This window comes from Phyllobates terribilis, unplaced genomic scaffold (genome assembly GCF_046119375.1).
Source record: "Phyllobates terribilis strain yellow unplaced genomic scaffold, ASM4611937v1 Scaffold_3__8_contigs__length_932513732, whole genome shotgun sequence".
Classification (NCBI taxonomy): Eukaryota; Metazoa; Chordata; class Amphibia; order Anura; family Dendrobatidae; genus Phyllobates; species Phyllobates terribilis.
This window is the reverse complement of record NW_027362763.1, coordinates 419,929,338-419,956,462: the sequence shown is the minus strand read 5'-3', so window position 1 is coordinate 419,956,462 and position 27,125 is coordinate 419,929,338. Positions and strand designations below refer to the sequence as shown.

General features: G+C 47.8%; 1 protein-coding gene across 3 annotated transcripts in view; it reads right to left on the bottom strand.

The window, feature by feature from the left end:
* CYB5R4 (cytochrome b5 reductase 4) overlaps positions 1-26,740 on the bottom strand; it is a 544,645-nt gene extending 517,905 nt beyond the window's left edge. For all 3 annotated transcript variants that reach the window (XM_073675649.1, XM_073675652.1, XM_073675651.1), the window contains exons 1-2: positions 26,436-26,740; positions 9,488-9,641 (exon numbers count right to left, since the gene is read on the bottom strand). In XM_073675649.1, coding sequence (XP_073531750.1) covers positions 9,488-9,641; positions 26,436-26,510 — 229 coding nt within the window. In that variant the 5' untranslated portion in view covers positions 26,511-26,740. The remainder of the gene's footprint in view (positions 1-9,487; positions 9,642-26,435) is intronic.
* Between the last annotated feature and the right edge of the window lie 385 nt (positions 26,741-27,125).

The window sequence follows — 27,125 nt, the reverse complement described above, 5'->3', positions numbered from 1 at the left end:
AGAGCAGCAGCCGGTGGATGAAGACGTGGAAGATGGAGGAAGCGGAGGTCGGGGTACAGGTGAGAAATTGGGACTGGGGTGGAAGGGGGGGCTGGAAATCTGATAAGGGGGGGGGGATACTACCAGCGGCAGATCAGCAGCGGTGGCAGCGGCGGGTGCAGAGGATTGGTGGCGGCGATGGAGGTGGCAGACGATTGGCGGCGGCGGGGCAGATGATCTGTGGCAGCAGCGGATCGGCATGACCAAACTCCTCGGGCTCCACGGAAGGGATGGATCTGGAAAGTTTGGTCAGCCATAGTAAATACACCGCTTGACATCTGATTGGAGCTAGTGTCCATGTGACGCTAGCCACCCAATCAGATCTGGGTGTGGGGGGGGGGGGGGACACAGAAGTGACACTCCCCCCCAGCCAATGGCTGATGCTATATGCATCAAGCCATGCCCAGAAAGTAAATATTTCACCAATTTCCATTGGTGAAATATTTCATTCATTCATTCCGATTGGCAGTTTCACTAAAGTGAAAGTGAAACTGCCAATCGGAGGGGTTTTAGGCACGGGGGGGTTAATCCACCCCCTGTGGGGTCAACTACAGGTTGTCTAGTTGCAGTAGCAACTGTGACACCTGAGTGACGCCGCTCGTACGCGCTGCAGGGGCGCGATCCCTCCATGTCACAGACGCTGTGACACGGGTCGGGAACGAACTGATTTCCATGTCACAGACGCTGTGACACAGGTCAGGAAGGGGTTAATGCACGTATTCGCTGGACACGGATTCAAAATGTCTCAGAGAGCGAAGGGCCGTGGGGCTCAACGGGAACCATGGCCTGAGCATACTGTTATGCACACGCCCGGACTGACTGGCGTGTGCGTGTTTAGTGATCCCACTGGACCATGAACCGGAGAGTGCCTGGAGGGGCGTAACTAAGTATCTGCCCGATCCGACCAAGGTCGCACGATGGCATACGACGCAAGTGCACCAGGGAGGAACCGAGCAGAGGGACCAGGTGCTACTCCAGGTCAGACCCCGGACACGGATGTTGACCCACACCGGGAAATACAGGAACAGGCAGGCTCGGCTGGCACACCGACTGGGGGCACAGGCAGGCACGACTGATATGCAGGCAGGCGGGTATGCAGGCAAGCACGGCTAGAGTGCAGACAGGGAGGCACAAGCAGGTTGGAGCACAGACGGGATAAGGTCCAATACAGATTGGGACTCAGGAACAGAACCGGGGATGCGGTAGACAAACAGAGCAGAGCGAGGCCGCCTGGAGCGGTGAGCAAGAGCAGAGCGGGACGAGACCGCCTGGAGCGGTGAGCAAGAGCAGAGCGGGACGAGACCGCCTGGAGCGGTGAGCAAGAGCAGAGCGGGACGAGACCGCCTGGAGCGGTGAGCAAGAGCAGAGCGGGACGAGACCGCCTGGAGCGGTGAGCAAGAGCAAAGCGGGGCGAGACCGCCGAGACAGTGAGCAAAAGCAAAGCGGGGCGAGACCGCCGGAGCGGTGAGCAAAGGCAGAGCAGAGCGGAAACCGCAGGAGCGGTGAACAAGGCAGAGCAGAGCGGAAACCGCAGGAGCGGTGAACAAGGCAGAGCAGAGCGGAAACCGCAGGAGCGGTGAACAAGGCAGAGCAGAGCGGAAACCGCCGGAGCGGCGAGCAAGGCAGAGCAGAGGGGACAGGGCTCTGTTCACACGGAACAGACTGGAAGGGAACGGCAGAACCAGATACACACAAGATACTTGCAATGAAGTAGCGAGTGGACTCTAAACTCACAAATGGAAGTACAGCGACAACGAGTAGGAGTTAGGAGCAGGTTCAGACTCTGCAGAAAAAGGGAAGGTACGGACATAGAGAAAAACAGGAAACAGGTTAGGTGACAGTTCAGACAGGAACTGTTACTGCAACAAATACAGGAACGAGCCAAGGTAAAGCCAAGTGCTGGTTCAGACAATGCAGGAGAAAGGGAAGGTACGGACAGAGAAAAACAGGAAGCAGGTAAGGAGACAGTTCAGACACGAACTGTTACTGCAGCGAGATACAGGAGCGAGTCTGGGTATGCGGCCCCCAGAGGGCGGGACGAACAGGCTAGGAGCATGTTCAGACAGGCCTGGAAATACAGCCTCCAGGAAGGCAGACAGGCAGGCAAGAAAACACAGAATAGGACCTGGCACATTCAGAGTGAAAGAGCACACTGAATGAACACGATGCTCAGGCACCAGCTTCCAGGTGAAGCTGGTTTAAATATCCAGTGACGGACAGCAATAGGCTGAGGACGCATTAGGGGTGTGCCCACAGCAGCTACAAGAAGCAGGAGGAGATCGGGCGCCGCCCTTAAGCAGCCAGAACAGAGGCAAGCAGACAGCATGGAAGGAAGCCAGGCTAGCAGACTGGACTGGTGATCAAGTTTGCGATCTTGCATAGTGGGGGAAGGAGCACTATGCAAGAACGCCACCAGGTATGTTACACTTTGCACTACTTGTTAGAGCAATCGGAGCGTCTGAGAAAATTTTCCCAGAACTTTGACAATGTTCCCCGGCCTCTGCTGGATTGGGGTGGTGTCTCTCTCGCCTGTACTCCTTTGTTGTCGAACGAACTGTGACCTCTGCCGCTAGCATTTTCAGGTAGGAACTTTTTTTTAATAGTTCCGCACCAAGGGCCTTCTGGTACTGCCCCATTTTTGTAGACCTGTTTGCCTCAGGAATAAGAGATAGAAAGTTCTCCTTGTAGCGTGGGTCTAGAAGTGTCACCAACCAGTAATGACTGTCACCCAAAATTTTGAGAACGCGAGGGTCATGGGAAAGGCAGCGTAACATAACAGTCTGGCAAGTATGGCTGAGTTTAACAGGCAAGATTTCCGTGTCCTCACCAAGAGGAAAACTGACCATGCTCCCCTCCTCCTCTCTGTCCTCAGGCCATCCACGCTGAACAGACAGTATGACAGTCGTGCAGGTAGTACAGTCTATAGTGCATGAAACTAGCTCCTGTTCTTCCTCCTCCTCCTCTTCCTCATTGTCACCCAATCCACGTTGGGATGAGATGAGGCTAGGCTGTGTGTAATCACCCTGTATGGTTCCTTGCTCCATCTCATCGTGCACCGCCTGCAATGAATCCTCTTTGATTGTGAGCAGAGAGCATTTCAGAAGACAGAGAAGCGGGATGGTGATGCTCATTATGCCGTCATCGCCGCTCACCATCTTGGTGGAGTCCTCAAAGTTTTGGTGGATGGTACATATGTCTGACATCCATGTCCACTCCTGAGGTCTTATGTGTGGAGTATGAACTGAATACCGACGGCCTTGTTGATGCTGGTACTCAACAACTGCCCTCTTCTGCTCAGAAATCCTTCCCAACATCTGCAGTGTAGAGTTCCAACGCGTGGGGACATCACACACCAGTCTGTGAGCCGGAAGCTGCAAACGCTGCTGAAACACGGCAAGGGCACACAGACGGCATACTTTAACAAGCAGATCCGGCATTGATGGATTTGAGAAACCGCTGAACCACGAGGTTAAGCACATGGGCCAGGCATGGTACGTGTGTGAGCTCGCCTCGCCTCAGAGCCGCCATCAGGTTCCGGCCATTGTCACACACGACCATGCCTGGCTGTAGGTTCAGCAGTGTGAGCCACAGATCTGCCTGCTTTTTCAGAGCTGTCCACAACTCTTCAGCATTGTGCGGTTTGTCACCTAAGCATATTAGCTTCATCACAGCCTGTTGCCGCTTGGCCGAGACAGTGCTGCAGTGCTTCCAGCTTGTGAGTGATGTGGTCATTTCGGAGATGGAAGCTGAAGAGGAGAAGCTCCTGTCACATGGAATTACAAGGGTTAAAAAGATCATAGAACTGCACTGGGCATGTTTTTAGTGTATGAGTGCAGGGACAGTATGAAATATTTTTATCTCCTCTGAGTACCCCTTTAAACACTAGCAAGTGGTAGAGTTGCACAAGAATCCAGAAAATCCAGCACAGAGAAAATGGCTTCTGAGAACGTCAATAAACTCAGGACAGACAGGGAGTCCTTTTCCCCTGTTCAAACCTGTACTATCTGCAGCTGCACGCAGGTCAAGAACACTTCTGAAGAAGGAAGTGGTCCCTGTACTGTTGGACCACTGTTTAATATGGATTAGGAGAAGCACCGGGTCCTTCTTTACACTGGGCTCCACAGGAGAGGCATTAATGGAGTCACTTCACTCAGCTTTTCCTGAGGATACCTGATGTCAATTCACCAAAGCACCCTGGACTTCACCCTCACCACTCTTCTCCACGACTCACTCACCAGGTGGCAGGAGCAGCTGCTCCACAATTGACTGAACAGAATCCTCACAGCTCAGCAGCCAGGGTCAGGAGCAGGGTAGACCTCAGCACAAAAACACTGATCTGTGAGTAAGTACCACTCCAAAACTGCTGCAGGGCATTCCTGAAGTGAAGCTCTACTGATTCCTCAGTTCCAGTGAGATATTACAGTCAGGTTGGCAGGATTATCTCAGGATGGAGGGTCAGGGAGATCAGGAGAGCAGATAGATGCTTCCCTCTTAGGCAGCCATCATCTCACCCTTCCATGTGAGAGATTTCTCACTCATTACATTTAATTGATTTGGGTTTCTTACTTACCATGCAATAATTTTTTTATATCGCTTTATTCTGAGAGCTATAACTTTCATTTTTCGGCTGATGGAGCTGTATGGCGGCTTGTTTTTTGAGGGACAAGATGATGTTTTCAGCGGTACCATTTTTATTTACATTCGTCTTTTTGGTCGCGTTATATTCCATTTTTTGTTTGGCGGTATGATGATACAGCATCGTTTTTTATTTTTTTACAGTGTTCACTAAAGGGGTTAACTAGTGGGACAGTTTTATAGGTCAGGTCGTTCCAGGTGCAGGGATGCTAAATATGTGTACTTTTATTGGTTTATTTTTTTTTTCATAATAAGTTTTATTTATGGGTATAAATACAGTATATTTTTATTTTTGAGGGATTTTTTTTTTTTTTTTTCACTTTCTGATACTTTTTTTTTTACTTGTGCACCATGTCCCACTATGGGACTTTCCCTTTTTGCAGCCTGATCGCTTCTATAGCATAGAGATGCAGCAGCAGCATCTCTATGCTATATACAGCCAGTCAGCGCTGCATGCAGAAGTTACTTTGGTCGCGCACTGCGCATGGCCAAAGTAACTTCTTGCCTCCTGGTGACCCAGATGTCGTCATGACGACATCGGGTCACCATGACAACATCCGGAACCCGGCACAGACTGTGCGGGACACCGGAGAGGAGGTAAGTATCGGCGCTTACCTCCCGGAATGCTGCGATTGACTTCGATCACAGCATTTCAGGGATTAATGTGCCAGCAGTGGTGCTTGACCGCTTCTGGCACATAGCACCGGGTGTAAGCTGTGACAATCAGCTGACACCCAGCGGCGATCGCCCCGCACCGCTTGTGTGCGGGCGCGATCAAAGCACGAGTGCTAGTACGTAGCTGGTCCATAAGGCCCAGGGCGCAGCTACGTACTATTACTGACCTCGTCGTAATTGGATTAAAGGTGTCAAACAGTCGCAAATCATGAGCACTAAGTGGCGAAAACATAACACCGAGCACCGCTGAAGATACTCAGAAAACACTCAAGCATGATCGTGAATCTCAAGTAACGAGCATGCTCGCTCATCTCTAAGGCTCACCCCCCCCCTCCACCCATACTTGATGGCTGATTTATTCATCCATTAAGTGACTAACAGACATGGTGATCCACCCGCGGCTGCTAACCAGTTAAATGCCGCTGTCAGTCACTAACAGCGGCATTTAACCCACGCAGACAGGAAGCAAGTCATTGATCCCACCCATCAGCGAGCCAGGCGTGTGATTGCAGGGCACCGATGGGTTGTCATGACAGCCGGAGTTCTGCTGAAGTCCCCCTTGACGGTCATCATCACGATTCTCCTGTGAAAGGAGAACGTGATTACTGCACAATCACAGCTACAAGTCTGCTAAGGGGGCTATTAAATACAGTAAACAGTTTTCAATAATATAAAAAAAAAAAAGCAAATCATCCCCCTTTTGCCTAATTAAAATTTTTTTTTTTAAAAATACACAGATTTGGTATCGCCGCATTCAGACATGTCCGATCTATCAAAATATAAAATAAATTAATCCGATCATTTAATGGCGCAACGAAAAAAAAAATAAAAACGGCAGAATTACATTTTTTTGGTCGCCATAACAAAATGCAATAAATTCAAAACATCGTATCTACCCCAAAATTATATCAGTAAAAACATCAGCCAAGTGTGACAGAGTCACTGGTATGATATAGGAGGGGAGGTATGTGTCAAACAGGTTGCTAGCCTGTGTGAACTGAAACCAATGAACTTTCTGGCAGCATGTTATATGCTGGTGGGTTAACTCGCTTAAAGGGCGTGGTTTTAGGGGAATGACAGTGATGGGAGAGACATCATTCCCCATACCTCCACCTCAGGGTGTGGCTGAGGATCGTTTAAATGTTCAGCCCTGTTTTTTTTTCTCTGTGTTGGGTTTGGAGAAGCAAGGTCTCCAGACTGGACAGCCATAGCTCAGGAGGGAGCTGAAGGCTGGACATAACCTGTGTGTGCGATCCGCACACACATATATGGACTCTGCTACAGTTTATCTTTTGTTTTGTGGTTTAGCCAAGTAAGGCTGTATTTATTTTGCTGGGGTGCAGAGCTTTATGCTGTTAATAAAGCCTGCAAAGAAAACTCGGGTTCCTGAGTCTACTTCCGGAAGTGGCCGAGCGAGTCGTCCTACCACATAAGGGTGCAAAAAAATAAGCCCTCTCACGGCCCCAGATCCTGAAAAATAAGGACGTTATGGGTCTCGGAAAATAGCGACCAAAGTGACATTTTGTTTGAGAAATTTCAGAATTTTTTTTCACCATTTAAAAAAAAAAACTACATGTTTGACATCTACGTACTTGTACTGACCTGGAGAATCATATTGCCAGGTCAGTTTTACCATACAGTGAATGTGTTAAATAAAAAAATATTCTGGAATTGCATTTTTTTTTTTGCAATTTCATCGCACTTGGAATTTTGTTCCAGTTTTACAGTACACTATCGGGCAGAATGAATGATGTTTTTCGAAAGTACAACTCGTCTCGCAAAAAAACATGCCCTCATACGGCTATATGGCTTGAAAAGCACACACATAATAGGAATACATACGGAGAATTACATCCAGCATACACAGCTCCACAATATATACTATGTGTGGACTACACCAATATGTGGACTATATTGTAGTATGTACTGTGGAGCTGTGTATATAGTTATTTAGTGTTGCGCTGTGCCTGTGTATATAATTTGTAGTTGGGAATCCACACCATATACAGAGCTCCACACTATATACTGTGTTATAGAACACAGTATGGAGCTGTGTGTATACTATATAGTGTAGAGATGTGGCTGTGTATATACAATATAGTGTAGAGATGTGCCTTTGTATAGAGTGTAGAGTTCACACTATATGCTATACATACAGCACCATATTACACATAGCTACACTGCATATAGACACAGCTCTTTACTATATGCTATATACCCAGGTCCACACTATATAATTAATTCTGCTGTTTACATCACATAGGATACCCCGAGGCCGCTATGTGATATATAGACAGCGGCCCAGGCGTATCCCATGTGATATATAGACAGCGGCCCTGGAGTATCCCATGTGATATATAGACAGCGGCCCTGGCGTATCCTATGTGATATATAGACAGCGGCCCTGGCGTATCCCATGTGATATATAGACAGCGGCCCTGGCGTATCCCGAGGCCGCTGTCTATATATCACATAGGATACGCCGAGGCCGCCGTCTATATATCACATAGGATACGCCGAGGCCGCCGTCTATATATCACATAGGATACGCCGAGGCCGCTGTCTATATATCACATAGGATACGCCGAGGCCGCTGTCTATATATCACATAGGATACGCTGAGGCCGCTGTCTATACATTACTTGGCTCCATCTTGTCAACTCACCCATATCTTGGAGATGGAACAGTGCTGCATGCAGCCCTACCTGTAGGAGAGGCTTCAAGTAACAGAGCTGGAGCGCAGAGGGTGGTAACTCTGCTACCCAAGTACGTCCTCCTAACGCTGCCTGGCACTTAGTCTGGCAGGGTGTACGCCACTGCAGTGTACTGAACACTGTGTGTGTGCACGCTCGCACACTGTTGCTATGAAGAAAAATTAAAAGGTCAGCGGCCATAGAACAAGGGCCAGCGGCCCACAATGTAGGTGAGTGCTGCTGCGCAGTGGGAATATGCCCGGTGGGGCAGATGGCCAATCCAGACCTGGGGCTATTACTGTTCGGGGGCCACCTTTTTCTATCACTGTGTTGGGTATAAGACGTGGCATTATTTCTTTGTGGGGTAAATGGGAGCACTTTTACTGTGTGGTTCACTATAACCATGTGGGGTAAAGTACAGGCACTGATCATTCATTGTCTTACACAATAACTCTGTGGGAGTGGAACAGTCAGTGGGAGGCCAGATTCCATTTTAGCCATTTATTATTGTTTGTTGCATGTCATTGGGTAATTACTTGTGTATCTATGTTGTTATTAAAAAAGTTTTATTTGCCTTTAAAAAAAAAAGGATTTTGGTTGCGTAATTTCTTTGTGTGACAAGTTTGAGCAGCAATATCATGCCTATATTATTGGTATTATTTTTGCTGTTTAATGACATCTCAGGACAAAAGAATTTCAGCATGTAGATATAAGCACCTTAGCATTTTAAGCAGTCTTTGTAGGTTCAATGCAAGACAATGCAGACCATTAAGGGGTTGTCTCAAGCTCATAAATAAGGTAAAATTACAAAGTGCTAGTAAAAACAAGCAACTTTGCAATTTAACCCTTACTAAATTCTTTGTGTTCTAAAGAATAGAACAATTTTTAATTTTATAGTGTAGAATTTGTTGCCTAGGTTACAGATCACCCTGCAGTGCCAGCCTGGCCAGGAGCCTAGGCAAGGAGTGTGCAGCAAGAGCAGGCTCTAGGCTTTACAGCCTACTCTGAAGCTGAGCAGTTTGCTCGATCTGACCAGTCTCAGTCCCCTTGTGCTTCTCCCATGTTGCAGAAGCAAAGCTGGGTCTGCCATCAGTCTGAGAGAGAGCGCAGTTCTGTTCAGGGTCAGACCTTGCTCCTGCCTGAGGTCAATCTTCAAGAGGAGCAGAAAGCTGGGAGGCAGAGAAGATGTGCGCTTCTGAAGAAAACAATTGAGAAAACCTCCTTAACACTCATTCAACTTTGTTTCTGCCCATTTGAGTGCCATTTAAAAAACATAAATGGATTAGCCTAACTTTCTTAGGGTACTGAACTGGTGCCCAATACAAAAGAGTATGTTCTAAAGATACGAAGACCCACCCAAACCGAGGTATACACACCTCACCGTTCACTTTTTCTAGACAGTAATCCCCATCCAAATACTGTAGCTCAAAATGACAGTAACTTACCCCTAATACATGTCCAGCAGTCTGTCTTCTTATTGTGTTTTGCAAGTTCCTCTTCCGTCACTTCTATTAGGCGCCCCTTTAAGCCTGTTAAATCTTTGCCGCTACTCTTAAGTTTGATCCAGTCCATAAGACTCCTTCCAGGTTTCAATGGGATCTGGGAAAGAGTAGTTTTAGATTTGATTTAAATCAATATCAAGACTAAACCTGATGATGCAAAATCTGCTGCCATCAACAGCATTAAAACAGCAAACAATAGAAAATTTGCTTACCATGCGCATAGGAAACCTATTTCATTATAAAAAGCAATTCAAGAAAGAACTATTGCTATTACTGGAAGCTATAGTATGTGGTTTCAGATTCAGGATTGGTTATGTTCCATTTTATGGATAGGGACAAAGTAAAAAATAAAGCAGCAAAAATGGATAAAATCTTCAATCCTTTATTTCATGTTTTATAATTAAATTAAAAGTACAGGGCGGTATGTACAAGAAGGTTCAGACACGGTTTTGGCATTGCTGCCCTTGATCACTGAGCTTGGGGTGAAACCATGTGACGCGAAATTTAAAACACCTACTAACCAATCACGCATGGAAACGCATAGAATGCGCATCTACATATGCAGTGATGCGTGATCCATGCGTTCCAATACAAGTCAATGGCGGCGAAAATGCAGCGCTTCCGCAAAATAATTGGTAGTGCTGCGTTCTTTTCCGCAATGATAATCCGCAGCGGAAATTTCCGCAGCATGTGCACAGCACATGCGGATTATCATTGGGGACCATGGCAGGCCTTCTAACATGCGGTTTTTAAGCGTTTCTGCAGCGTTTATGCCGCTGCATAAACGCTTAAAAAACTCATTGTGGGCACACAGTCTAAGTGTTTATTTTTTTGTATGTGTGTACAGCGTGAAAGTGATCAGGGGGCCACACATACCAGGATTGGAGGGTGAGGGGACCATGCATACCAGGATTGGGGGGTGAGGAGACCAGGCATACCAGGATTGGGGGGCGAGGGGGACCACGCATACCAGGATTGGGGGGCGAGGGGTACCACACATACCAGGATTGGGGGGTACCACGCATACCAGGATTGGGGGGTGAGGGGTACCATGCATACCAGGATGAGGGGTACCATGCATACCAGGATTGGGGGGTGAGGGGGACCATGCATACCAGGATTGGGGGGTGAGGGGTGCCATGCATACCAGGATAGGAATGCGGGGCACCATGCATACCAGGATGAGAGGTACCATGCATACCAGGATAAGGATGAGGGGTGCCATGCATACCGGGATTGGGGGGTGAGGGGACCATGCATACCAGGGTTGGGGGGTGAGGGGACCATGCATAACAGGGTTGGGGGGTGAGGGGACCATGCATAACAGGGTTGGGGGGTGAGGGGACCATGCATAACAGGGTTGGGGGGGTGAGGGGTACCACGCATACCAGGATTGGGGGGGGGTGAGGGGACCATGCATACCAGGATGAGGGGTACCATGCATACCAGGATTGGAGGGTCAGGGGGACCATGCATACCAGGATTGGGGAGGTGAGGGGACCATGCATACCAGGAGGGGGGGTGAGGGGTACCATGCATACCAGGATAGGAATGCGGGGCATCATGCATACCGGGATTGGGGGTGAGGGGTGCCACGCATACCAGGATTAGGGGATGAGGGGTGCCATGCATACCAGGATTGGGGGTGAGGGGTACCATGCATACCAGGATAGGATGGTGGAGACAGGATGGGGGCAGCACAAATACCAGGAGGGGGGCAGCACATACCAGCATGGGAGACCATATACCAATAAAAATGCTACCCGGGCGTAGAAAGGGTTCAATAGCTAGTATATAATATAATCATAGATGCGTCCCTCTGTCCGAAGCCATTTGCAGTGTGTCTTCAGCAAAATGGCGCCGGACAGTGCGGTATGGGCACGCGTGTACTCCGGCGCCACACTCCTCCCTCAGCCTCCGGCAGACCGGGACGCAGGGCTGGAGCACAGGGAAGAATGGCGAGTATAAGTGTTTATTTTTTTTGTGCGTGTGTGCAGCGTGATAGGTATGAGGGGTACCATGCCTACCAGGATAGGGATGAGGGGGTGCCATACATATCAGAATAGGGATGAGGGGGTACCATACATACCAGGATAGGGATGAGGGGGTACCATACATACCAGGATACGGATGAGGGGTACCATACATACCAGGATACGGATGAGGGGGTACCATACATACCAGGATACGGATGAGGGGGTACCATGCATACTAGGATATGGATGAGGGGTGCCATGCATACCAGGATAGGGATGAGGGGTGCCATACATACCAGGATTGGGGATGAGGGGTGCCATGCATAATAGGATTAGGTTGAAGGGTGCCATGCATACCAGGATAGGGATGAGGGGTGCCATGCATACCAGGATAGGGATGAGGGTACCATACATACCAGAATTGGGGATGAGGGGTACCATGCATACCAGGATAGGGATGAGTGGTGCCATTCATACCAGGATAGGATAGGGGAACACTATTGGGTAGCACAAATACCAGAATGGGGGGCCACAAATACCAGGATGGGGGCGCAGGATGGGAACAGCACATAACAGGAAGGGGGACCATATACCAATAAAAATGCTCGCCACCCGGGGGTACAACGGGTTCAATAGCTAATGTATGTATGTATGTATGTATGTATGTATGCATGCATGCATGTATGTATGTATACACACATACATACACTGCTCAAAAAAATAAAGGGAACACTCAAATAACACATCCTAGATCTGAATGAATGAAATATTCTCATTGAAAACTTTGTTCTGTACAAAGTTGAATGTGCTGACAACAAAATCACACAAAAATCAATGGAAATCAAATTTATTAACCAATGGAGGCCTAGATTTGGAGTCACCCCCAAAATTAAAGTGGAAAAACACACTACAGGCTGATCCAACTTTGATGTAATATCCTTAAAACAAGTCAAAATGAGGCTCAGTATTGTGTGTGGCCTCCACGTGCCTGTATGACCTCCCTACAACGCCTGCGCATGCTCTTGATGAGGTTGCAGATGGTCTCCTGTGGGATCTCCTCCCAGACCTGTACTAAAGCATCCGCCAACTCCTGGACAGTCGTTGGTGCAACGTGACGTTGGTGGATGGAGCGAGACATAATGTCCCAGATGTGCTCAATCGGATTCAGGATTGGGGAATGGGCGGGCCAGTCCATAGCTTCAATGCCTTCATCTTGCAGGAACTGCTGACACACTCCAGCCACATGAGGTCTGGCATTGTCCTGCATTAGGAGGAACCCAGGGCCAACCGCACCAGCATATGGTCTCACAAGGGGTCTGAGGATCTCATCTTGGTACCTTATGGCAGTCAGGCTACCTCTGGCGAACACATGGAGGGCTGTGCGGCCCCCCAAAAAAATGTCACCCCACACCATTACTGACCCACTGCCAAACCGGTCATGCTGAAGGATGTTGCAAGCAGCAGATCGCTCTCCACGGCATCTCCAGACTCTGTCACATGTGCTCAGTGTAAACCTGCTTTCATCTGTGAAGAGCACTGGGCGCCAGTGGCGACTTTGCCAATCCTGGTGTTCTGTGGCAAATGCCAAGCGTCCTGCATGGTGTTGGGCTGTGAGCACAACCCCCATCTGAGGACGTCGGGCCCTCATACCACCCTCATGGAGTCGGTTTCTAACCGTTTGTGCAGACACATGCACATTTGTGGCCTGCTGGAGGTCATTTTGCAGGGCTCTGGCAGTGCTCCTGTTCCTCCTTGCACAAAGGCGGAGGTAGCGGTCCTGCTTCTGGGTTATTGCCCTCCTACGGCCCCCCTCCACGTCTCCTGGTCTACTGGCCTGTCTCCTGGTAGTGCCTCCAGCCTCTGGACACTACGCTGACAGACACAGCAAACCTTCTTGCCACAGCTCGCATTGATGTGCCATCCTGGATAAGCTGCACTACCTGAGCAACTTCTGTAGGTTGTAGGGTCCGTCTCATGCTACCACGAGTGTGAAAGCACAACCAACATTCAAAAGTGACCAAATCATCAGCCAGAAAGCATTGGTACTCAGATGTGGTCTGTGGTCCCCACCTGCAGAACCACTCCTTTATTGAGGGTGTCTTGATAATTGCCAATAATTTCCATCTATTGCATTTGCACAACAGCATGTGAAATTGATTGTCAATCAGTGTTGCTTCCTAAGTGGACAGTTTGATTTCACAGAAGTTTCATTTACTTGGAGTTATATTCTGTTGATTAAGTGTTCCCTTTATTTTTTTGAGCAGTGTATATTTGCGGATTTTCTGCGGTTGTTTGCTGCGCATTTGATTAGTCAATGGGTCAAATACGCTGATAACAGAAGTAAAACGCTCTATTAAAATAAGACACCAATTCTCACCTGTCCGGCGTACCCCAGTGTCCTCCCGATGTCGTGATCACCCGCTCGCTCCTGGCAGTACTTCTCACAAATGTTCCCACATAGCACTGATGCAGTATGAGGTCACCGGGGCAGATCAGCTGGCCTTCAGCTGATGCCCTCATGTGATCTCAGCATGCAACAGAGCAACAGGAGTAATTACAGTGCTGTCTTCTACAGCAGTCACATCAGTGATTGCTAATGTCCCTACTGTAGAAGTGACCCGGATCACCGAGGGACAATCTGGATTATGTCATGACAACGGACAGATGAGGGATATGGTTGTTTGTTTTGTTTTTTTTACAGATCGAGGGCTTCGGGGAATGGCAGAATAATAAAAAAAATCATTTAAACCGATGTGTCATTTTATTTCAATAAAATACTTTATTCTGGCCGTGTCTTTATTGAAAAAGTGTCGTATACCTTTACTACGGGGTTAGTAATGGGGGCGTCTTATAGACGCCTCTCCATTACCAACCTGGGCTTCATGTCAGCCGCCAATACAAGGCTGACATGAACCCCAACCCCATTACACCACTTGCCACCGCTGCACGGCAGTGGGAAGAGTGGAGGCTAAGCGCCAGATTTGGCTCATCTTACGCATGCGCCATTTCTGGGACTGCTGAGGGGTGATATTATTAGCCACTCAGGGGGCCAGGATCCATGGCCCCTTCCCTGGTTATTAATATCAGCCCGCAGCTGTCTGTTTAGCCTTTTCTGGTTAGATTTTATAGGGGGACCCCATGGCAATTTTTTTCTGGGATCCCCCTGTATTCTAGCCAGTAAAGGCTAAACAAACAGCTGTGGGCTGTTATTAATAGCCAGGGAACATTTTTGGCTAATGGCCCCTTCTCGGGCTACTAATATCAGCTCCCAGCAGTCAGCTTTCCCTCACCTGGTTATGAAAATGACAAGGGAGCCCATACAATTTTTTTTTTAAATTTTAGGCTATATGCCCACGATTTGGACGTAGCAGCGTTTTGGACGCAGCATATTTTTGCTGGTCAAATTTCTGTTGCGGACACTAGCGACTCCGCAAGAGAATTTGACATTCTGCGGTCCTGAAAGACGAGCTGTTTGTCAGTGTCCGTGGGTGATCCACAGCCTCAGATGCACACATAGTGGACATGGGATTTCTAGAAATACCATCCACTATGCTGTAACATCTGGCCGCTGCGGATTTGACTCTGCATAAACACACAACTTTAAACCTGCAGCGGGCTCCTGATCATGACCACGTACCCAAACTCACCCGCAGCATGTCGATTTCTGTAGCGGACACCCTAGTCTCCGCTGCAGATTTTGACCAACTGAAGTGTCATTATATGCGGTGGATCCGCGTGTACTGACAACAAAAGTGCTGCATTAGAACACAACGTTTTAGACGCAGCAAAAATATGCTGCGTCCAAAGCTCTGCTGTTTGCTGATCATGGGGACGTAGAGGCTAACGAAACAGCTGTGAGCTGTTATTAATAGCCAGGGAACATGTTTGCCTTAATGGCCATATACTAGGCTAAAAATAGCAGCTCTCAACTGCCCCGGAAATGACATGAATGGGAATGCTTATGAGATTGGGTATATGGGATTAGCTGACACCTAGCCCTTTTGTGTGGTGATGGAAAGGTGTCAATCAGACCCTTTCATTACCAAACCTAATTAAAGAGTTAAATAAACACACACACACACACACAGTAAACACTATTTGAAATACAACAGACACATTCATTAAACATTTAAATTAACCAATATACTCACCCCAGGTCTGACTGTAATCCAAAGGTTAAAGCAATGTCCCACGTTTCTTTATTCAAATAACTTTACTTAGCTCCAAAAAGTATTCATTGATGTACAAAAACGCATTAAAAAATGCATCAAAATCGCGGCAAAACGTACGTTTTTTTCAACACCGTTTTTCCTGCCAAGAGATGCAGAAATGCTGCAGAAATTTCTGCAATCAAATCCTGAACGTGTGCACATAGCCTTAGTGATGTGGAGAATCATGTTGGCAGAAAATTTTTACCGAAACCCAAAAAACAATGGTGCAACGGAGTTCCTTTTCCTCATTTCACCTCCCTTTGAATTTCTTACCATTTTTCCACTGTAAGGTAAAGTCAATGAGGTCTTTCAAAACTACAACTCATCTCACAAAAAAACATACAACTGTGTGGACAGAAAATTGGCTGTATACGTTTGGGGTTGATGAATACACTGGTGACCTTAGGTGCGCATGGTTTTTCTAGTGACAGAGTCACTGGAAGTTATTCCTCTGAATAAATGTATGTTGATGATGACAATGTGGAGCTCCACATCAAGGTACCTAAACTGCACTCCACAGAGGAAAAACAGAAGACGTACCACTTGTTTACATGCATTTCACATCCATGTAGGGCAGTTTTCCTAAGTTATTCTATGTGTTCTCGCTTATAAACAAACCAAACTACCAGCAAAAATGTGTGAAAACAGTAATACAGTAAATCCGGCTGTTGAGCAATCACCACACATTACAATACAGAAAGAGGACGTTACAAGATCTGAGGCAACACAAAGGACAAATTAAGAAAGAGCAAAGAGCAAGGAGCACCAAATATTACAGCTAGAATGAAGAACGCTTACCCAGCTGCCAAATAAGAAATACCAGGTTATTTATGGTAATGTTGAAAACTCCATGTACCTTCTTATAAAAAAAAAAAAATTATATAAATTCAAAAATGTAAGGGTAGGTTTTCTCCTGCAAAACAAATTTGCATGCATTACATGCGGATGTGTGGCATATTGTCATGTCGACTTGCTGCAGGTTTCGTCTAAAGGAGCATTTACACTGCAAGACAATTGTGAACAAGCGTTGTTAAGAATGCACGTTTCATGCATTCTTATTGGCAGTAAACAGGCTGCCAATAATTATAACCTGTTGAACGAGCAAAACGCTGATTCATCAGGTAAAATGATCTTTTATGCAGCTGAGAGATCATCATTCTTGGCTGTGCATTGTCCTGTGTAATCAGGTCTCGCACTGCCGACAACCATGGCAGCCTATGGGCACGGAGTGATCTAGTATTGATAGCTCAGGGAGGATCATTTATTTTGGTCCGCCTGTTCATTCTATCAACCGCCGATCAGTAAAATGTACCGATCGTCTGCCATGTCTGAGTACATGAACCCTTATGCATTCCATAAATTAACATGCTGAGGATGATCCACAGAACAGGTCAGTTTTCACACAAGAGTTTTACGCACTGGATAAGATTTGGTACAATCTCACCCACTTTGCTGCTACTATAAAACATAGCAAATTTGCCGTCAGCAAATCCAGCAACATAGCAGTCACATGGGAATACAACCTTGTGGTCTATTCACAGTGTTTGCGATGACTTTGGGAAATACCCCAGAAGTACATCTCCGATACTGCACAGCATGCTTTTCTCCTGGGATGACTGTGCACACATCATTGGTAAAATGGGTTTTCCCCTTTCAAAGCTTATTGAACCCTACCCCTCTCAAAAAAAGCCAATGACTGAGCACAGCAGCCCTGCCGATGTAGACGGCACAGCCATTGAGTGAAGTGATTGGCTCTAGGACTGTTAGTTCATGTTCACATGATGCGTTCCCGAAGCGTTTTTTTTCTTCCAAAAACTCAGTAAAATCTCCATGTTTTTACCATGTTTTGGAAACTCACGACATATGTTCATCTTGAAAACGTGTGAACATGGCCTCAATGTGACGACACCACTGCAGCTGATTAACAAAGACTGGAGCAGTGGTGAGAGGCAGCGCTGAACCCAGGGAGGGGGCATAAATGCTCGATTTGTTTTTAGTATTTTTGCCTCTTCTAGACTTTAGAGCAAAAATCTGCAGCTTTTTTTTTAAACCATTTTAAGGGTATGTGCCCACGTAGCAAATTTCAAGCGGATATGTTGCGGAATTTCCGCAGCGTAAACGCTTGTTAAATGCTATGTAATCCGCCCCCCATGGTCCCCAAGGGGATTCCACAGGTTCAATGCCCATGCTGCAGATTTTTCCGCAGCGTTTTTGCTGCGGGGAAGAATCCGCAGCATGTTCATTAATTTTGCGTTTCCGCAAGAGGAATTGCCTTTGCAGTGCAATAAAACCACAAGGCAATTCCGCATGTGGAAAAAGCACGAAAAACGCACGATAAACGCGTGCGGAATTCCACATGCGTTTATCCGGGAAAGGACATGCAGAAATGAATCAGAAAATTTCTGCTTCATTTCCGCATGTCCTCTCCCGGATAAACACATGCGGAATTCCGCACGCGTTTATCGCGCGATTTCCACATGCGGAATTGCCTTGCGGTTTTTATTGCACTGCAAAGACAATTCTGCTTGCGGAAACGCAAAATTAATGAACATGCTGCGGATTTTTCCCCGCAGCAAAAACAAATCCGCAGCATGGGCATTGAACCTGCGGAATCCCCTTGGGGACCATGGGGGCGGATAACATAGCATTTAACAAGTGTTTACGCTGCGGAAATTGGGCAGCATATCCGCTTGAAATTCGCTACGTGGACACATAGCCTGAAGGTCCCAGAGGTCAGAACCTCAGATACCATCAAGTGATGGCATATCCTAGTAACACACCATCACTTACTACAATAAGAATACTCATTTACATGATTCTAGAAGGTTTAAAAAAATAATTTTTGCCATTTGTCAGATTAATGTATCAATTTCACTGTCCAATGACATGTAAATTACAGGAAATTTAAGGGAACTATGATCATTAATTTAGTTTCATTATCCCCATTCTACATACCTATAGGTTTTTGTGTTTATTTATTTACAATGTTGAAGATACATAATTATTTTAGAAATTTCCTGCGCTACATAGGATTTACACATGCAAACTTTTATACTTTTTTTTTATAAATTGCAAAAGAGAAAAAGTTTAAAAGGAGTATGTCACCCCTAAAATGCAAATTGAATTACTAATACAGTTAAAATAATCCCTATAAAATTATACCTGCAACGTAGATTTCAGTGGCTTAGAAAAATAATTTTATCTATTAAGCAAACTAAGGTGCTTTGGTGTAGCCCTGGCGACTCTGTGCACCGTTATACCCCTTTAATTTGCATTCCTGGCACTTCTCCCTTATCCCCAAAGCCAGTGCTGCCAGAACGCAATCCGAGGCCCTGTGCGTGTTCACTTAACACTGGAGTATCCAAGCACCGCAGATCTTCTCCAGCCTCTCCTTCTCTCTGTAGCCGCTCAACAAGGCAGCCGCAGACAGGAGTCAGGGATGAGACTGCTCCCACATCCACAGTGTGCGTGTCCCGCTAGGTGCCCTGCAGTGTCAGTGTGCATAAGCAGGGCTGCGGATTGAGTTCAGGTAGCTCTGGGCAAACAAGCATTGTCAATCATGAGAAGATAAAGTGCTCAGAATGCAAATTGAGGGTTTGCAACAATGCACTCAGCCCTTGGCCATGCCAAAGGTTCACCCAAGCACTCTCATTTGCAGATGAAATAAAACCCTTATCAGCCACTATAAGGCTATGTTTACACTTTGTGTTTTTGCTGCGTTTTTTTCCTGCAAAACCTGCTCTCTTGGCAGTAAAGAAGCAGCTTTAAAAAAGCAGGTTTTGCTCAGTTTTTGCTGCGTTTTTATTGTCTCTTGTGCATGCTGATAAAGTTTAGTGCCCCCCCCCCCAAAAAAAAAGATGATGCAACTTCCTTATGGTTTTGGCACCAAAACCTGACATCTGCATTTTCCACTTACTGTATATTCTCGAGTATAAGCCGACTTTTTCAGCACATTTTTTAGGCTGAAACAGCCCCACCTCGGCTTATACTCGGGTATATACATTCTGGTGGTGGATAATTTTGGGGGTTGCGGTGGAGGAGCGGGATACACGCTGGCTGCTGCAGCTACCACGTGTACCCTGCTAAAGGAAAATGAATATTCACCTTTCTCCACGCCCATGGGAGTGGAGAGGAGTAAATATTCATTTCTTTAATAGCATGCGCACAGTGTCAGCAGCAGCTGCAGCTCCCGCTGTGGTTCAGTAATCCTCTGTGCCCGCTACTAAAGGGAATGATTATTCACTGTTCTCCACGCCCATGGCGTAGAGAAGGGTGAATATGCATTCTCTTTAGTAGCGGGCACGGAGGATCTGTGTCACCCTGGCCTGGATGCCACAAATATAATAAAGCTGTGTCTGAGAGCAAGGGGGAGGTTCTCTAGTCAGGGGAACATTAGCATGCAATACCTCCTGTCTCAGGCCAGTAGGGGGAGCAGGCTGCCCCTATAAAAGCTGGAACTGGGGGCAGGGTTAGGGAGAACTGGACGACCTGTCTCAGGACTGAGAGGTGTCCCAGAGCAGAGAGAAACAGTTGTGTTGCAGCCTAAGAGGACGTGTGGCAGTAGGAGAGCCACAAGCCAGGGACAAGAGGTGAAGTAGGCCTGTCCTGGCAGACAAAGAACCAAATTTACCAGACTTTGGTGTCTGAGGCTGTGAGAATTCCACGTCCTGCAGCAGATAACCAGTCCGCAGGGGACTGTATGTTCCTTGGCCTAAGAATCCCAGAGGCTTAGCCACAGCAGAAGGGACCAGCAAAGCCGTACCAGGCCGAGAGTAGAAAGGGACCCATGTTGCAAACCATAAGGGCGAGAGGACACGGTGAGCTCGGGAACGTGGGCTGTTACCCTATAAGGAGGAAATAGCCAGAAGGAGTGCAGAGAGCACGGTAGGCCTATACCCTCACCCTGACCAGGGCCAACTTCCCATTTGCTCTCAGACATCCAGGTCCCCTCCTAGCCGGGACTGTTTGTGGGTCAGTTCACCTGTTCTAGTAAAGACCCTGGACTGCAACCTGTTGTCTGTGTGCTCCTTGCTCCTCCAGCACTAACGGTACTGGGACGCCCTACACCATCACCCCCATCTTCCATTACACTGTCCTGGGGCCGCACTCTTCCCGTGGGGAGTCACACTACCCTAGCTGCATACATCATCAGCCCTAGCGGTCTGCCTGGCAGCGGCACTGACCTAAATCCACGGGTGGCGTAGTCGGACATTATCAACAGTGCATAGCAGACTACCATTGGTCTGACCACCCTAAGCCACGGAACCGGGTTGCCACTACTACTCCATCGTTTCCCTATTGCCCGGATCAGAGTGCCCCACAGCCCAGGGGGCGAGTCAGATCGCTGAGCCCTCCCGCTGCGGCGCTGCCGACACTGTGCGCACGCTATTAAAGAACAGGGATATTCACTCCTCTCCACTCCCAAAGTCCTGGTGTGGAGAGGAGTGAATATCCCCGCAGCTCACCTCGGCGTCTGAGGGCACATGGCAGTGACATCATGCGCTGCTCAGATGCTGAGATCAGTTGCTGGCAGAACAGTATCAGCGCTGGAGTAGAGGGAAGGTGAGTAGAAGTGTTTATTTTTTTAAATGTGTGCAGTGATGGTGGGCCACGCACGCCAGGATTGGGGAGGAGCGGCGCCACGCACGCCAGGATTGGGGAGGAGCGGCGCCACGCACGCCAGGATTGGGGAGGAGCGGCGCCACGCACGCCAGGATTGGGGAGGAGCGGTGCCACGCACGCCAGGATTGGGGAAGACAGGACCATGCATACCAGGATTGGGATGAGGGGGCAATACTTACCAGTAGCTGCTGCATTTCTCACCCTAGGCTTATACTCGAGTCAATAAGTTTTCCCAGTTTTTTGTGGTAAAATTAGGTGCCTTGGCTTATACTCGAGTATATACAGTACTTATTGCTTTCTAGGGGTGAAAAAATGCTGCAAGAAGTGACATGCAGTTTGCAAAAATGCAGCAGTTTTCCAAATCGAAAAAAACAATGTGTGTGCATGACATTTCTGAAATCTCATAGCTTTTGCTGGGACTGAAAAACGCAGCTTAACATTTGCATTAAAAAAAAAAAAAAACACGCAGCAAAAAAACGCAACGTGTGAACATAGCCTAATACTGAAATCTACGCTGCAGTTATGACTTTTTAGGGGCTTAGTCCCCTAAATAGTGTAAGTAGCTTAATTTGCATTATGGGGGTGACAGACTCCCATTATGTTTTGGACTTATTTAGCTCCAAACACTGCTCTACAATTGCAAACTGTGTCATTCCAGAAATATGGCAGTGGCAATGAATGAGATTTATTGGCTAAAAAACTGTGACGAGGCTAGCAAACTAGCATATAAAGAATAAAAGGCCTGATTCAGTTTCCTAAGTATAGAATTAATATTTTTAAAAATATGAATTCAAAGGCAGAGTCTCATATTAAAAATGGATGAACCTCATGCATGCTGCATTTTTTTCAGGCAGACACTCAGTCTGCATGTAAAACCCATTCACATACATTGGTGCATATGCTGTCCAAGTGTAACCTGTTTTGCAAATAGATCTCACTCTGACCCTAGTAGGGACGTGTCATCCACACGAAGTAAAAAGGAGGACGGCATCGAAAGAAGGGAGGCGCTGGACCAAGGACAGCGACACCCATCAGACTCGACCTTCCCGCAGGCGAGTATAATAAAAGGTGTTTTTCTTTTGTTGCAGGCTGGATTGGGGGCATATATACACCACAGCATTATAGAATGCTGTATATGTGGGATGAAAGGTGGTGGCCGTATCTCATACGGGACAAACCTAGTAAAAGGTTCCCTTTAAATTGTTAACTTTGCCCCCACAACTGTACATGAAAAACAGAGGACTAAATAAAGCCTAAATCTCCTGCAATCTAGCAGGGGCAGCTCAGGTCTACAGCTGTCAAACACAGCCGAGAATGCTGAGGAGACAGAAGTATTTTTTACCGCTTCTGCCTTTTCTTTTGCCAGCTACATAGCACTCAATGAGAGCAATCATTGACAATGCAGATGGTGATCCTGTGTCGCTGGATGTCTGCCTGGCATAGAAGCGCTAATAAGTCCAGATCAGCTCTGTCAGTGATCTATGTCACTGCATTTCCCTCATCGATGCCTCAGTTGTAATGGAAAAAATGAACAATAAAAGAAAACTATGTTTTCCAGAGATCATTTATGACTTCATACAGGGAACCTGTCACCAGTTTTTTCATGTCTGAACTAAGACTAGAACCTTAATCAGCGCACGTGCTGCATTCCATAAAGGGATATATAACGCCCTGACTCCCCCTGTATAGCCCCCAAAACCTTTTGACATTCTGCCTCGCTCTATGCAAATCCTGCCGGTCCAGACCAATAAGGCATCCTTGCTGAAGAGTCTATCCCATCTCCCGCTCTGATTGCGCAAGATTTCGCCCTGCTATGTGGATGACGCAGAAGGCCCCGTAGTCCTGAACAGGTCATTTACATATAAAAAAAATGTGGATTTTTCTTAAATAAAATATTGGATTGAAGATATCAAGGTATCATTTTATACAGCTTTCTTTGACCTACATGCCCCTACAGATGGCTTAGGAGAGTTGATCCTAATGACAGATTCCCGTCTTATTAAATAATGTTTAAATAATCTAAAAAAAAAAAAAAAGGCAAAAAAAATCTGATTTTATTACATACAAAAATGGACATATTACACATCCACATGGCCACAATAACCTGGAGAATTCATATGCAATGTGTAATTTGTTGTAAAACATAACCAGTAAAAAAATATTACCCCACTCCCTGCCCACCCACAAAAGAAGGTAAATATACTAAATATATATGCATTGCATATATTATGCGGTAATGTATCTGTAACCAAAACAGCACTAAAAATAATACAATTTGTCCTGCATAAAACAAAGTGTCTTACAACATCAGTGAAAAAGGAAATACAAGTTACCGCTACTGAAATGCAGGGAAGCAACAGGGAAAAATTGTCTGGTTGATAAAGGGAGCCTCACAGCGGATACCTGCCACCCAATGCACTGGCTGCATGATTCTAGACAGGTACGAGTCACTCCGAAACGCTGCAGTGTTTCAGAGAAAAACATAGTGTAATAGACTTCTCCCCACCTGCTGTCCAGGAGTGACAGTTCTCTTCCCATATAAAAAGTCGCTGGGGACCTGCCTTTCCAAATAGTCTCCCGTGCAGCTCGGTCCCCGGCAGCTATTGAACAGTTTTTCTCTGAAACCTTGCAGCATTTCAGAGTCAAACATACCTCGCTGAGATAATACAGCCAATGTCTAATACATGATGGCCATGGTCAAGTTCCCGTTAAGGGGTTTAAGAGAACAAAACGGCAGTAATGTAAAAACACAGCGCAGAGCATATAGCAGTACGGGGAGAACACGTAGGGAAGAACATAGCGCGACATAGACAGAGCACACCGGCAGCCCAGGTAGCGGCACAGGCGGTGCACAGGGCAGGCCAGGTAGCGGCACAGGCGGTGCACAGGGCAGGCCAGGTAGCGGCACAGGCGGTGCACAGGGCAGGCCAGGTAGCGGCACAGGCGGTGCACAGGGCAGGCCAGGTAGCGGCACAGGCGGTGCACAGGGCAGGCCAGGTAGCGGCACAGGCGGTGCACAGGGCAGGCCAGGTAGCGGCACAGGCGGTGCACAGGGCAGGCCAGGTAGCGGCACAGGCGGTGCACAGGGCAGGCCAGGTAGCGGCACAGGCGGTGCACAGGGCAGGCCAGGTAGCGGCACAGGCGGTGCACAGGGCAGGCCAGGTAGCGGCACAGGCGGTGCACAGGGGCAGACATAGCGGCACAGCTGGTACACAGGGGCAGACATAGCGGCACAGCTGGTACACAGGGGCAGACATAGCGGCACAGCTGGTACACAGGGGCAGACATAGCAGCACAGGCGGTACACAGGGGCAGACATAGCAGCACAGGCGGTACACAGGGGCAGACATAGCAGCACAGGCGGTACACAGGGGCAGACATAGCAGCACAGGCGGTACACAGGGGCAGACATAGCAGCACAGCTGGTACACAGGGGCAGACATAGCAGCACAGCTGGTACACAGGGGCAGACATAGCAGCACAGCTGGTACACAGGGGCAGACATAGCAGCACAGCTGGTACACAGGGGCAGACATAGCAGCACAGCTGGTACACAGGGGCAGACATAGCAGCACAGCTGGTACACAGGGGCAGACATAGCAGCACAGCTGGTACACAGGGGCAGACATAGCAGCACAGCTGGTACACAGGGGCAGACATAGCAGCACAGCTGGTACACAGGGGCAGACATAGCAGCACAGCTGGTACACAGGGGCAGACATAGCAGCACAGCTGGTACACAGGGGCAGACATAGCAGCACAGCTGGTACACAGGGGCAGACATAGCAGCACAGCTGGTACACAGGGGCAGACATAGCAGCACAGCTGGTACACAGGGGCAGACATAGCAGCACAGCTGGTACACAGGGGCAGACATAGCAGCACAGCTGGTACACAGGGGCAGACATAGCAGCACAGCTGGTATACAGGGGCAGACATAGCAGCACAGCTGGTATACAGGGGCAGACATAGCAGCACAGCTGGTATACAGGGGCAGACATAGCAGCACAGCTGGTATACAGGGGCAGACATAGCAGCACAGCTGGTATACAGGGGCAGACATAGCAGCACAGCTGGTATACAGGGGCAGACATAGCAGCACAGCTGGTATACAGGGGCAGACATAGCAGCACAGCTGGTATACAGGGGCAGACATAGCAGCACAGCTGGTATACAGGGGCAGACATAGCAGCACAGCTGGTATACAGGGGCAGACATAGCAGTACAGCTGGTATACAGGAGCAGACATAGCAGCACAGCTGGTATACAGGAGCAGACATAGCAGCACAGCTGGTATACAGGGCAGACATAGCAGCACAGCTGGTATACAGGGGCAGACATAGCAGCATAGGTGGTATACAGGGCAGACATAGCAGCACAGCTGGTATACAGGGCAGACATAGCAGCACAGCTGGTATACAGGGGCAGACATAGCAGCACAGCTGGTATACAGGGGCAGACATAGCAGCACAGCTGGTATACAGGGCAGACATAGCAGCACAGCTGGTATACAGGGCAGACATAGCAGCACAGCTGGTATACAGGGGCAGACATAGCAGCATAGGTGGTATACAGGGCAGACATAGCAGCACAGCTGGTATACAGGGCAGACATAGCAGCACAGCTGGTATACAGGGGCAGACATAGCAGCACAGCTGGTATACAGGGGCAGACATAGCAGCACAGCTGGTATACAGGGGCAGACATAGCAGCACAGCTGGTATACAGGGGCAGACATAGCAGCACAGCTGGTATACAGGGGCAGACATAGCAGCATAGGTGGTATACAGGGCAGACATAGCAGCACAGGCAGTATAAAGGGCAGACCATATAGCGGTACACAGGGCAGACATAGCAGCATAGGTGGTATACAGGGCAGACATAGGAGCACAGCTGGTATACAGGGCAGACATAGCAGCACAGGCAGTATAAAGGGCAGACCATATAGCGGTACACAGGGCAGACATAGCAGCATAGGTGGTATACAGGGCAGACATAGGAGCATACAGGAGACGTAATGAGAACACAGGGAGAAGTACCCACTGACAGTGTACAGGAGGAATGCCCGCCCCCCAGTCATACCTTGCTCCTCCCTCCTGCGGACACTCTTTGCTGGGAATTGGGGACCGGGAATGAAGGAGAGGGGACGTTCAGCATTGTGCTATACTGGGTGCCGGCAGAGGACACTATGTACAGTGCAGTATATATTAGTATACCTCTCGGACACTACGTCACTACACACAGTACACAACTACATGTGCGCACAGCTCAGAGCTGTATGTACAATGCAGACCAGCCCGCTCCACAGCTGCCACCCCAAGTGCAACCCCACCTAACACAGGACGACCAGTGAGCGTGCAGGACCTGCCGTGACGTCATCACCATATGATCAGTCACGTGATGACAGGCAGGAAGTGTTAGCAGGAAAATGGAGTTCTTATAAGGCTGTTGCATGGTGTGTGATGTATATAGAGGAGACATGTATGATGTGTGATGTATGTAAAGGAGACATGTGTGATGTATATACAGGAGACATGTATGATGTGTGATGTATGTACAGGAGACATGTGTGATGTATATACAGGAGACATGTATGATGTGTGATGTATATACAGGAGACATGTGTGATGTATATAGAGGAGACATGTATGATGTGTGATGTATATAGAGGAGACATGTATGATGTGTGATGTATGTACAGGAGACATGTATGATGTATATAGAGGAGACATGTATGATGTGTGATGTATATACAGGAGACATGTATGATGT